Source organism: Thunnus thynnus, chromosome 23, assembly GCF_963924715.1.
Source record: "Thunnus thynnus chromosome 23, fThuThy2.1, whole genome shotgun sequence".
Taxonomy (NCBI): domain Eukaryota; kingdom Metazoa; phylum Chordata; class Actinopteri; order Scombriformes; family Scombridae; genus Thunnus; species Thunnus thynnus.
The window spans coordinates 9,774,188-9,787,944 of NC_089539.1; the positions used below are offsets into that span (position 1 = coordinate 9,774,188).

A 13,757-nucleotide genomic window follows, 5' to 3' on the forward strand; every position below is an offset into this window, starting at 1 on the left:
GTACAGGAAATCAAATTTAACCTGTATGTTCTGCTCAAAAAACATACTTTTATATATTTTAAATAAGGTGACATGAAAAGAAAAAAACATATCTAAAGGGCCACTCCATCAAATTTACTAATGAAGCTGTATAATACAATAGAAAGTTGTATAATGTCGTCTGTGGTTCTGGAGGGAGCTTTTGAAAGTTTGAAAACATAATTATTGAAAGATGTTGTTTAGCTGCTTTATGGGAAATGTAGAATCCAGTATTTTTGATGCTTGCAGGATATGTCAGCATCTGTTGTATCTTTTTTTTTCCTATATGTTTGATTAATTATCAAAACACACACACACACGCACACACACCCGCGCAAAAAAACAAAACAACAAAATTAAAACAAAAAATTGCTGCATCTGTCCCTCTCAAGTCCACCAACATTATGGCAGTGCAATACTAAATCGCTGGAGTACCCCTTTAAAGTAAAATGGTCGATTTTGCAATTGTTATTATTTTTACACATAAGAAAGTAAAGCAAATGTCAACGATATATAAGCCTATTTAAATATCCAAATGAAACAATGTGACAGATTCTGATTTGCACCATGCTGTTTCATACACTCTGAAAATTCATGGTAAGAAAAAGCATAGATGTGTGAAAGGAGCAGAATTCTAGCAGCATTTACTCTGTTTTCTCTCCACACTATTCGAGTTCATATACAGTGCTAAGCCATGGGTGAAGTGATTCCAGAGGTTGTTCTGTGCCAAGTGAAGCTTGAGGCTTGGCTGTGCAGCGAATGTTGGGCCTTAAATTTCTGTTTTATCAATAACTTAAAAGAAAAGTCTAATTACTGGTAGGTGTAGGAACATGCAGCAAAATCACTCACTGCATTCTTTTCATGTTCTAAATATTTCCTCACAGTTGCACAAATTGCTTTTGCCACCTTAAATTTGTGTTAAAAAATGATGCTCCAAACACTGTACATATGGTTTGGTTGCTTAGGGACCATTTTACAGGTTCAAATGTGTTAAGTGTCAGGACCAAGTGCATAAAGATGGCAACCTTGTGAGTAGTTGTAATTGGTTCTTCTGGCACATCAAACTGCATAACTACAACTGTCTCTGTGTTTCTGTTTCCTAATTAGGCTTTTATGCACACACAGTTATATTTAGTTTGCTGCTTTCCAGTGAGTATGGAATAGTATAGGTTCAGTATATGATAACATCAAACATGCTCACACACCCACACAATCACAAACACACATATAGTCTTCCCACCCTAAATTCTTGTTGAGGTCAAGTCCCTGTTAATTGCTTTCCATGCAGTAGATGGATCACAGTGTTAGATAGGAGGCAGGAAGGTGTCAGTAAAGAAAAAAAAGGCACTCTCCAACACACATGCATGCACACACATGCATGATATAAACACACACACATTTGCAACATGCAAACGAAGGCATAGACATTCAAAGCATGCACACAGACACACACAGTCTGGCACACATGCCAGCCGACAGAGACTGTTATCAGCTAATTAGTGCTAGAAGCTGCAGGGGCCAACCTTATTGACACTGCAGTGACAGTTTTCTGGTTTGAGTGGCACCGTCACTCGTCCAACTATGTCATTCTGATTCAATTATAAAAACAAAAATGCTGGGATAAAACTCACAAGTACCCCAAGGAGGAAATGCAGCTTTCAGATGCAGTGATCACTTGAGCAGCCATATGGGCTATTGTGCGCAAACTGGCCAGTGTCTTCCACTGAATGAATTAATATTTTACATTTTCAGCTATTGCTACATCCCACATGAGGTTTAAACAGCATTCAAATATACATAAAACAGAAACAATGGCAGTGTTTCCACTCTGCAGGGGGGGAGATTACATGAGCTATTGTTTTGCTATCCAATATTGGTCGTGCTCCAGTCGGATTGGATTCACTCACAGGAATCTGATATCCTTTTAAACATCACACTGTGAAGGGAGCAGAAGAGGCTTTTTAAGAATTTGCAGCGGCATCAATTCTTTATGTTTGTAATATGATGAAATTTTAGGCTACATGTGTAATAGGTTTCAGGGGGTGTTGAATATTCTTGGAAAATGAGCCTGAGGCCAGGCTAACCAAAGCCTATTGCTTGTTTCAATAACTGAGAGGCTTTACTTATATGGAGGTGCAGAATTCCCTCAACAGGCATACATTTTCCTTTGCAACATCCAGGGATGAGGTGCAGTAAATCCACCTGAACTCAGCACCTTTTTTAAATTTATTTTATTTTATTTTATTTATTATATTCTTTCACATCTTATATCCCCCTCCACCAAACACACACACAAACAACACACACACACACACACACGTGGACGCGCGCACCCTTTCTAGTCAAAATTAAATCTTTATGAATAAATGTAATAAAAATGGGGGTAATGGGTAAATGGGGGTAAAATGCGGGTCTTTCCAACTTTGAATTATTTTGGTTCGCAGTCTGTATGATCATCTGGAGTCCACGGTTTGCTCACTTTTTAAACCTGCATTATTGGAAACACTCTCATAGCTGCACTATCTCATGCTTTGTCGCTGGAGGAGATTATTTGGGGGGAGTAGTGACGTAACCTGGAGCTAAGCAGATCGAAAAAAAGTCCAATGAGGAACACACACACAGTGATAGAGAGAGGTGGTATTCCTGCCTGCAACTGCATGTTCTCATCTTTATAGATTATGTGATTGGAGACCAGACTAGATAGAAGAAACCTGCGCAGACGGGTCTTTGCTCAGTTTGATGTTTTATTTGCCTTTCGAAGAAAAATCAAGGGAATTGGGCAACCACACTGCCTCTGGTTATATAAAAAAATGTTTTCAAGAGTCACTGACGCGCACATGAAGATTATCCAGACCATGCATACTTTATGAAACTGGCAGCTCTCGTGCGTAAATGGCAAGAGTTGCATTGGACTGAATGAAGAAGGGGGGTGAGAGTAGGGGAGAGGTAGAGAGAGGGAAAGCACGGCAGTAAGAGAGAGAGGGAAAGTGACGGAACGACGGAGCAGTGTAGTGAGGAACTGAGAGAGAGAGAGAGAGAGAGAGAGAGAAACAGAGAGAGAGCGGCAGTGAGAGGGAGGGAAAACGAGAGAGAGGGTCTGCAAGGCGACTTGGCTGGCAGTGTTTGCCTCTGCCTCTCCAGCAGTGGGAGAGATGTGCGTAACATGCAGCGGAGAGCGGTGATCATCATCTGCGCGCCGCAACGCCGTGGACCGCCGTGCGCACTCGAAGACGGAGACACACCGAGGGGCGCACCCCGCTCCGCCGAACCTGTCGTGAGCGAGACTCCGGTGAAGCCGACTAGAGACTCTTGAAGAAAAAGAAGTGAGGAGAAGAAGGAGAAGTGGTGTGAGGAAAGATGACAGCCCTTCAGACGGTGATTGGGGATTAATCGCCCCAGTGTTTGGAGCCACTCTGACGCACCGGCGGCGAAGCAAGCGCGCATATATATTTTTTTGTTGTTTTACGGAATCCACCTCTTGATCACACCTCAGTCGGACTATCAAGTGGGGATTTTGCATGAAGGGAATGAATGCTGAATTACGTGACCAACAGAATATGAGTCAGTGCGTGTCTGTGAGCTGAGGTGGAGTGTCTCTCTCCCGCTGCACGGCTGTCTCGGTCCGCCAGAAACCTTCCTGCGCCAGGATGCAGCTGCTCAGAGTTGCGTGGGCACTGACCGGAGCAGCGATCTGCTGCTTTCTTATCCTCCTCATTCACTCCCGCCTGCTCAAAGAAGGTAATCACTCAGACCGCCACTGATTTACATGTCACTTTTATGATGTTTGCACGCGCCACCACCTTCCATGTAGTTTATATGAAGTTTTCCGCAACAGTGATTACAATGCGGAATGTATCCGTCGCCTCGGCGCAACTGCAGTCAAAAATCGACTTTTTTCTTTTAGTACAGCTAAAATGAAAATACAATCTGAACAACACTAAAGCAGAATCAATTTGAATGAACCTCAGCATCTCAGCTGTGATCTTCCTCACCTGCGATTGTGCTTAATTGAAGATATTTTCTTTTCAGAAAGAAAAGTAGCATTAAAACATCAGTTCAGTGTTTGTGCAGAGTACTCATTTGGTGTAAACGTTTTCAATAGATGGCACTAGAGTCTAGCTTTAGGGTAACATTGAGGTCAAGCGGCTCTAATGTCGTCCTATTATCTTCTATTGTGTATTCTGCCCCTTTTATGTTCAAGCCGGGGTAAATTTCAAACCCGATCATCATTCACACTCCCCCCAGCGAGGCTCAGTGCTTCAATACACTGCCCAGAGTATGTCTGTCATCATATTCATGCTGTATGGATGGCATAGCCTGCGGGCATGGCTGCATTGTGGCAAGTGGTTCAGCTTTTGGGGGGTAATTAATTGAGTTTCATTCGCTGACATTTGGCTGAGTGAATGGCATGTGATTTAATGACTTTGGCAATCAGCAGAAATCCATCAGAACGTAACTGATGTTTCAGTGTGGCAGCTTATCCCCCGTAACAAGCCATTAATTCCACCTACAATGTAGCATAATAAATACAAATCATACCTGTCTACAGGGAGATCTTCACGCAGAGGTTGAGTACACTTACTGCTCAAACTCCTTATGAAAGTCAAATAGTGTAACCCAAAGAATTACTGTACTCTATGAACCTGGCACAAGAAACAGCACTTAATATTCTCTTTATACATGTATACCCCGGGGCAAGCAGAGTCTGTTTGGCACTTAGGAATGGTCATGGGTTTTCTTTGTGCTGGTTTTCAAGAAGCATGGCTTGGAATGGCCTGCCATCCCGTCCCCGCCTCCGGCCCTGGGCAAATATTCAGGTCAAGCAGTGGCAAACAATCTCTCCTCACCGTGGTGAGTCCATGACTACTGTAGGGTAGGAGAATGTCCAGCCATACTGAGAGGGAAAGAAGAAAAAATACGTATCTGTCAGCCAAAGTTGGAGACAAAGGGTGTTCAGGATTTTGTACTGGCACATGTCCCGAAGCCTTCTTTTAGAGTTTTAATTTACTGTGGCATGCTAGCCTTTTCTACAGAGGTCAAAAAGAGGATTGTGTGGCCACCTAACAGTACAGAAAAAAGTGCTGCTCACGGCTGTGTTAATGCGAGGGACTCTCATTAGATTCAGGCCATCAGCATTGTTGAGCTTGTTGACTGGCAAGGCAATATTTTTGACCTTCACTGCAGAGTTGTTTGTCTGTATCATGTTGTGCTTTTACACCGAGGTGTTTTTCCCCTAAGCCTGCATTTTCTTGCCTGCTTTCAAACTTGACACCAAATAGCTTTTAACTTTGGGGGAATGCTGCTGCTTGCTCTGTGGCAAGAAGATGCAATTTAAGTTCATTATGGTTTATAAGGTCCCACTTGCAATCTACTTGCAAGAGAGAGTGAGAAAGAGGCACACAAAGGAGGGCTGAGAATATGCTCACTTTAGGCTACAAGAATGGCCAAGGTCAAATACAGCTGTAAGGGCTAATAACACGAACTGATAAAATGAATTCAAAGGACTGCATTAGTGAGAGTCTTGTGGGGATGAGGATAATGAAAGGCATGCACAAGGGGCCTAAAAAAGAACAGACCCCTTTTAATCTTTTCTCACATATTGGTTCATAAGCATTAAGAACATCAGGGCTGTGCAACACTCCATGTAAAATACATATACAGAAGAAAAGGAAGAGGACAAACAAGAAAAATGTATTTTTACTCTCTTCTTCATCAGGTCACAGATTTATCGTCTGTATCTGTGTTTACATATATGTGGGTGAGCTACTGCTGGTGGTGCAGATGTGCACGCAGGTGGTGAGTTATCTGAAGGTAGCCTGTCGACAGCACATATCCTGAGTTATTATCATAGTGGTGAAGGTGGGAGTGCTAGCTAGCTAGACATCCAAGAAGGTGATTTTCGCAATGGGAATGCTCACGAGGAAACAAAATGTCACCCCTCTTCCAGCCGTTAGATATACCCGAACATGCCAGCGAGTGTATTTTTGGGAGTTGTACACCTCATTGCATCAGCTCTCTTGCATAATGTGACATGGGATCTCGTGCACTGAGAAATGAGGATGCAGAGAGGGGTGGATTGGGGATGGAAACATATTAAAACATTATGCATAGGGAATGTGGATGAATTTTGCACCATAAATTTCTCACACTGTCCACTTCAATAATTCAAGCAATGGAGCAAATCCCATTTTGCTCTTCATTGGCCGAGATATTTGTCACATGGCAATAGAGAGTCTGACAGGTTCATGGAATAGTTCTTGGTAGAGGAATTCTCTGGTGAATTCATGGCTCAGGATAGGGTAAAATGCTGAAGAGTTTCATTCCAAAGCAGAGATAACCATATGTTACTTACTTCTAAAACATTATTTTTGCATGATCAGCCTGGGGCTTCTTTAAAATCTAAAAGGACTATAGTTCTCTTGTAATACAATAATATAATTGTGGAATTATGTGAAAATTAGCATCATGGAGATTCCAGAGGTTTATAGTTAAATAGTCAAAATAGCAGACCTATTCCCTCTTGGTGAAGATCATTATTTGTGGAAAAATATCTTCTCAAGTGCATCAGTGTAAATCATGAAGAAATCTGAGGGCTCTCAGCTGTAAAGAAGATAAACGGAATAATCTTGAATGACTGATGTGCTTTTGCTTCTTAATGTTCTTGGTGCCATGACTAAAGTGCAACAGCAAATGCAGTCCTCTTTGATTTAACATAGAATGATCTGGGTTATTACCAGTGAGCATTAGTAGGCAACTTTGTTTGACAAAACAGATTTGTGTTTTGGGATGAATACTTTCATAGGTATCTGAGAAAATAGGCTTGAAAAGACAGAAAACACAATTTAATTTCAAGTAGATTTCAAACAAGCCAGCTCTTTTACCCATGTGGCATTATGAAGAGACTCACCAGTGAATCTCTCTACTAAACTCCTTTTTAACTGTACTCATTTTGCCAGTAGACACCGTCGCAGTTTCATACTTCAAAGAGAGGCATATTGGTAATGAGAAGTTGAAATTTTCTTTTTATTAATTCATAAAGCAATGTGTCTGCACACCCCAGTGGCCTCTCAGCGTCCTCTGCCCTCCCCCTAAACCCCCAAGAGGCCACCGGTCTGCCTGATGACTGTAGTTATTGATTCTCAGGTGAAACCACAGGGTGAGCCATAATGGGCCAAAGTGACAGACATACGTGCATTCATACACAGCACCTGACATCAGGCAACCAAAATCATTCTTCATTTACCACAGACAGAAGCCCAGCCCTGGGGATCCTCCTTAAAAAGATATGGATTAGGCATTCTGTGGCATGACAGCTCTGCTTTGAGCCTCAGGCAGATTTGGGTCAAGCAGTGGCAAATGCTTTGTGTCATGCACGTATGTGGGTTGTAGAGAAAGGGAAGCCCTGTCATGTCTAAAGTCATTAGTTAATTACAGTATGTCAAGTAGTTGAGCTCAAAGGATTTGTAACCATACCTTACAATAATCAGCACTCCCTTGATTTCTTGAGTGGCGGTGGGGGTAATCACTTCATTGTGGTCATCAGGCAGGCACCCTCCTTCTCTTGTGTTTCAATGATAAGCCCACAACACCTCCAGAGGGCTCAATAGTGACATCTGGCATCCCAGGTGTGCCCCCCACTGCTTTTACCCCTTCCTATAGATTTATGGTCACCTTGAAGCCCAGATCGGGTCCTTTCTCTTCAGCCAAACCCAATGGCTGCTACACTCGGCAGCCTCTGACAATGACCACAGTAATGCCACAATGCATAGGGAGGTAGACCACAAGACAAGGTACAGCCTGAGATTTGTTGTCATGATCTCTGGCAGAAAAATAAGCTTCTGGTCTAGATCCACCTGCATTTTCCTGTCACAGGCTGTGTCCAGTAGGCTTGATTCCCTCCTTGTGGTTGGAAGCTTTGGGAGTTGTCTTGCTGGTACGAAGGCGGTGGTATTAGAGAAGCCAGTTGTTTGGGGAGAAATGACACAGGCATAAGTTCTCCTTTGCTCCAGGATACTTGCCAGTTGCCAGAGAACCTGATTGTGTCTCCAGGTACAGTGGCCTTTAGAAAGATTGTAAGGATGGGTAAGGCATTGGGACAACTTGTCATGAGACCAGAACCACCTCTCCCATGCTGAACCTGACCTACAATGTCTCTGTGCCTGAGAGCAAATTTTTGTTGCTCTACAGTCTCAAATGGGGTCAGCCTGGGAGCATTTGCTCGTATCCCAACATCTTGAGACTCACTTTGGTGCACTTGTATTCTTCAGTGAGGCTAGAGACAGGCAGTTCCAGTGCACCATTCCCATACAAGCTGATACTGCTGAGGCAATGCGGAAGTCTAAGCCACTTCTTTATGTAGGAGCTGATTGTTCTCTCCAGCTTCTTGACTTCGGTGATGGGAATCTTGTAGACTGTCAGAGGCCACATCAGACGTGGAAGCAGTCAGTACCACAGGCACCACAGTTTCAGCTTGCCAAGGAGTAAGGTCTTGTCTATGCTGACCAGTCCTTTGATGGTTTCTTCCCCTAATTTGTACGTAGGCTTGCATTGTACTGCCATCTCTGTCTTCTCTTAAATAGCTTCTGTCTTCCAGTATTTGTTGTCTAGCTTACACTGTTTTTCCTTGAAAAAAGCTGATGGAAAAAAGGAAACCAACATTTAATCAAAAGAAAAGTCTGTAATCAAAGGTTGTTCAGCTTGTGACTTTGCAGCTTGCCTGTCACACAATAAGTTAATAGGTGCTTTTATTTTAAGAGGTCCTTGTGGAACAATGCCTAATCAGGTCACCTTTAAAAAGCCCTCAACTCAAAGCTCAGGTCACTGCAAGAAAAAGGCCAGGCTTTGTTGCCTGTGCTCTCTACAATGCTTCGAATGCAGAATACCCTCGCTTGCAACCTTCAAGATGCGACCCCATTGCCTGCCAATGGCCATACAAATTCTTCAGGCTCTTCAGCAGGAATGGGGCCAGTTCTACAACTGCAAATTCATAGGATCATTGGCTTTATGCACCAGATTTGTCAAGCAATGGATGGTTATGTAAGATACTGCAGGACTGCTAAACAACTGTTTATATTGACAGTTGTTAGTGTTTCCTCTTTATGCCATACTATCTTGTTTTCCTATTTTTATTCTTATTGCAGAGATTTCAGTCCAATTACTCCACTCATTGTGCCATCTGTGAATGTTTCATTTTTCCATCAGAATATTAATTCAGTTTGTGCTAAAGAAGCAGAATGCTGAATGCACTTCAGGCGCAGTCTTTTAAAAGGTGTCATTGTTTGCCAACCATCACCTGCATCTAAAAGATGTAGATGTGTTTAATTACAACCAAGGCCGGAACGAACTGCAGTATGAGACTTCAATATGACTTAGAGATACAGCAGCAGAGGTGTAGTCATTAAGTATTTCTTCCTTTTTATGCATCTATTATTAATCTGAAGAAAGAAGGGATTTTAGAGAACTTAGTCCTGAAGCACGGCTTTAGGCTCAAGTGACATAAAGATAATATGCGTGTATTTAATGCCGCAGTAATACTCCTTTAGCATACTGAAGCAATGTAGATGCCACAATCACCATGTTCTACTTGGCAAATCCTTAATGATTTCAAATCCCTCACAGCAATGGTATACATAGGTAAGCAGAGCATTCCTCTGTGTGTAATCTGCTGTAAACCGATTTAAATTGAGCACAATTTATCTTTAATGGTCAGTATCAGCTGTAATCCATAAGGGTAATGCACATTAATCAATTGCTTAATTGATTCATTACTTAAAAGGTTTGTTAATTAATTCAGTTCGATGAATCAATCACAGTTGCAGCAGAAACCTGTGGTGGTTTTTCAAGGTAATCTGAACCCACTCCAAACGACCCCCTTGTGTCCTGTGTCTGGGGGCATTTTCTATCTGTGTGTGTGTGTGTGTGTGTGTTTGTGTGTGTTAAATCGCCAATATTTACTCATGGCACTGTTTTTCACAGTTCCTATCGATTGTGGGACAGTAAAAAGTGTGCACTATTGCACCCTGTTTTCCTAAAGTCCTATTGATTGCGTTTTGGCAGTGCTGTGGGACAATAAAAAGGCAGTGGTTGGAGTTAGGCTCTAATGAAAAGCTGGCTGTGAGGATCCTCACTGGGTTCCAGTTTTACTGGAGAGACTCATTGGCCTTTGGAAATAGTGATGTTAGAAAGACATTGACCTAACACACTTCATTCCTGCCCTTCCAACCATGAAGTGCGGTCTAAAATTCCCAGAGGCCCTACCAATCCAAGCTTGAAGACACAGAATTTAGCTACTCTGTCTGTAAAACCTTGAATCAGCAAGGACATGCAATGCTACATCTTACATCCTCAGATGCTGGTGATAAAATGTGTAACACATGCAATAGATTGTGGCACAGATCAGCAAGCTAGCACAGATTGCTAGATTGGTTTCTGTGCTCGTCCTGGTTGTTCAGCTAAGATGTGGGGAAAAACATAAAGGATTGAGTGATTTTAATAACAGCTGCTGTATCTTTAATTAAAACCTCGTGCAGTAGCCAGGAAGTGCATTCTGGTCACTGCAATCTGATAGAGCTCAGCTGTATAAATTAGTCATGTGAGTGCATGTACACACACATACAGGACGGGATAGAGGAGGAGCAGTGTTTGGCAGACATACTGAGTAAGACAAGGAGAAGGAGGGCCAGTAGTTTGAGAGGTTAGAGACTAGCAGGGCCATTTGTCTACCAGCTTGTCAGCTGGTGGGAGAAAGATTCTCTCAGATCAGCATTTTCCTCTAAGGAAGGGCGGATTCCTCTGAGTCTATTCTTGCAACACTGGCAACATGTCCATCACAGCCATCTCTCACAGAGAGGATGGTTCCTCCCCTCAGATGATCCAACTCAAGCTTATAGTATTTATCAAGATATACAAGCTTAAAGAGTGCTGATTTAAGTGAACTGAGCTGGACCCTCTGTCCCTTTATTCATAAACTAACTCTCCAGACTATTGATTCAGTGACCACCAGGGTGCTTGAGTGTGATACATCCACACATTCTTGAGGAAATGATGGGTGAGAAGTGTGCTTACCCTTCTGCGGTTTCAATTTGTGCTGTCCCGCTGTGTCAAAGGTAGAGATGAGGTCATTCCTCTGTTCAATCAATCGCTGTGTCTCTGTTCATCTAGCTGATCAATAGCTACTTAAGAAGTTTGATCTTCTTTGTGAGTGAGATCACAGTCATTTGAATGGACTGAGAAACAACGTTTTTCTCTCTTCACAAAAGCTTGGCCCCAGAGGCCATTGTGACACAAATGTGGTGTCTGTGATAACAGGCTTGGTCATGCTTTATGGATCCAATGCGTTCGAAATGTTTTTTTTTCCATTTTCATCTGACAGAAAAGTAGGTTTAATCTGACATTAGCTTGGCGATAGTGCATTAGCTTTTCGTGTCAAAGAGGCCGAATATTACCGATGCTATGCTGCTCCACCGAAACAAATTGCATGTTACTCTTTAGAAAACTAATGGAGGCTTTATCGATTCAAACAAGGCCAGCCACTTGCTTTGTCTCGGCTGTCAGATTGTGTCTAAAGCAATTTCATAAAGATCATTATTTTCTTTCTCGGGATGTCTTGCAGCTAAACAAGATCCTCCTTCGTTCGTTCCTGCCTTTTGTGCTGCTTACGGTGGCAGCTCTTATGCTCCAATTGAAAATGAATTAGAATAGAATGCCACATAATGAAAATCACTAAAAAACATTGGCACGTCACATCCCCTTAGCTTGTTGCACCCTTGAATAGATTGCTTGTGGGGTTCCAATTCCTATTTTCGATCTAACACAGTAAGAGAAAATGGGTTTAGCCCACTGTAAAGGACAAGCCATAACATTATGGGTCATAACAAGCGTTGTCGCTCATTTATCTTCTAATGTCATTATACCATGCGGAGGGAAAGGTGCTGACATGGATGTTAGTCATGCAACAAAGCGAGATAACTCAACACGTTTGCCGCACTTCTGGTGATCATCGTTGGCATAATTGAGGAAGCTGGCGAGCATTACGGTGTCAAAATGTGATCCAACAGGTTGCTTGAATAACATTATTCAAACGATTGCATGTTTTGTCTTGTTTACTCATTGGAACCTCTTGTCTTATGAAGTTGTGGAGTATTTATTAACAGCAGAATCTGTGATCCATTAAATTCAAAACACAGAGCTGGTACCTGCTATCATGCCCAAATTGATTGTGTTTTGTACTACACAGACTAAGAATAAATCATTGTAAAATATTAAGGTTTTAAGATGGTTAAAGCAGGCAAATATTTTGAATTCGTCCCTGTTGAGAAAAACAGAAAATGCTGATTTTTTTAAGTCTTCGACATTGCCTTTTAGTGGTATTTGTTGGATGAGATTTGTGCATCTGTTGCACAAAGAGCTGGAGTTCTCCTGTATTTAGCCCCTTTTTTTTGACTGTAACATCGTTGCTGCATATAGTTTTATGCTCATGTTTACAGCTCTGTCGATACAACAGCAGGGAGGGAAAGAAAAAAAAAAGAAAAGCAAAACAGCCGGCGATTCTGCTTCATCATAATCATTACGGTCCATTCCACATGGGGGAGAGGAACTTCATTATTGTACCTGCAGGGACTGTTAAAACCAAACTCATGAATACAGAAAGCTTTCTTCTGTGGCATGTTGTTTCTTTACAGTACTGCTACTAGGGAATATTTAAAGCCACATTCTTCACTTAAAAGTAATACATGGAGTATATACACTGTGTACACAGTAATTCACAAGTTATGTTGTATATTCATGGCTATGGGTGCTAAACCAGCCGGGGTTTGCAAGGTGTCTGTTTGAGCTCAAATAGAAGTATGTATAAGGGGGCAGGTGGGTCACTGCTTTTTGAAATCTAGTGTTTCATCATCTGAGAAGTAATGTACTTTTTTCTATTTGGTATGTATTGATGTGCATTGATGTGATCTGACTCTGCCACACATCTTTCCTCTTTCATAACATTGACTTAGCTAGCCTCCTTTTCCCCTACGGTGTGTGTTCACGTCCTCCAGTATTACATTTTTCAGAGGTTATTATCACCAAGAAATTCACAGTAAGGGCATGAATCAGACGTACCCTTGATAGTGTTTCACCGCACAGTGTGAAACAAAAAAAAAAGACGGAAAAAAATCATATTTTAATAATCATATGTATTCAGCAAATGAAATATGCCAGGCTTGCACATTTGCCTTGCTGAACAGACAATAAATTATACCTTGTGCGCTGCCACATAAGCCCAAGGATAATACCACATCCAATGAGTTGAAAGGAAATAGGGCTTGTGGGATGCAGGAAACAGAATGCCCTTACTTAAATCAAACGGCGGGGAGAGGAAACATTGACACGTAGGTCCTGTTGGTGCGATTCACTTCCTGCATGTGTTCTGCTGTGCCAGAGTGCACATCTGCACAGTGAAGTTGGCATGTAAACACACAGCCTTGCTCCTTCTGCAGAGGTTCGTTGCCAGATCGCAGATAGACGTTGTGGCCACAAACGTCTGTGCACATCGTTAACATGCAGAGGTGCAGTGACAAATACAAATGCAGACATATGCATACACACGCGCGCACAGTCCTGCAAATATACACCGGAGCTTGACAGACTGTATGCACTATCTCATGTTTGCTTCAGTACATTGCAAAGCAAATTCCTGTAGCTCCAAGTCTAATTTATCAAACAGACTGTGTGAGTGTGTGGCGTGGTGTGTGCGT

General features: G+C 42.2%; 1 protein-coding gene across 1 annotated transcript in view; it reads left to right on the forward strand.

Moving 5' to 3' along the window:
- The first annotated feature begins 3,080 nt into the window (after positions 1 to 3,080).
- LOC137175871 (chemokine-like protein TAFA-5) overlaps positions 3,081 to 13,757 on the forward strand; it is a 99,168-nt gene continuing 88,491 nt past the window's right edge. Inside the window, exon 1 of the mRNA XM_067581785.1 lies at positions 3,081 to 3,756. Within this exon, the coding sequence (XP_067437886.1) occupies positions 3,666 to 3,756 (91 nt within the window). The 5' untranslated portion in view covers positions 3,081 to 3,665. The remainder of the gene's footprint in view (positions 3,757 to 13,757) is intronic.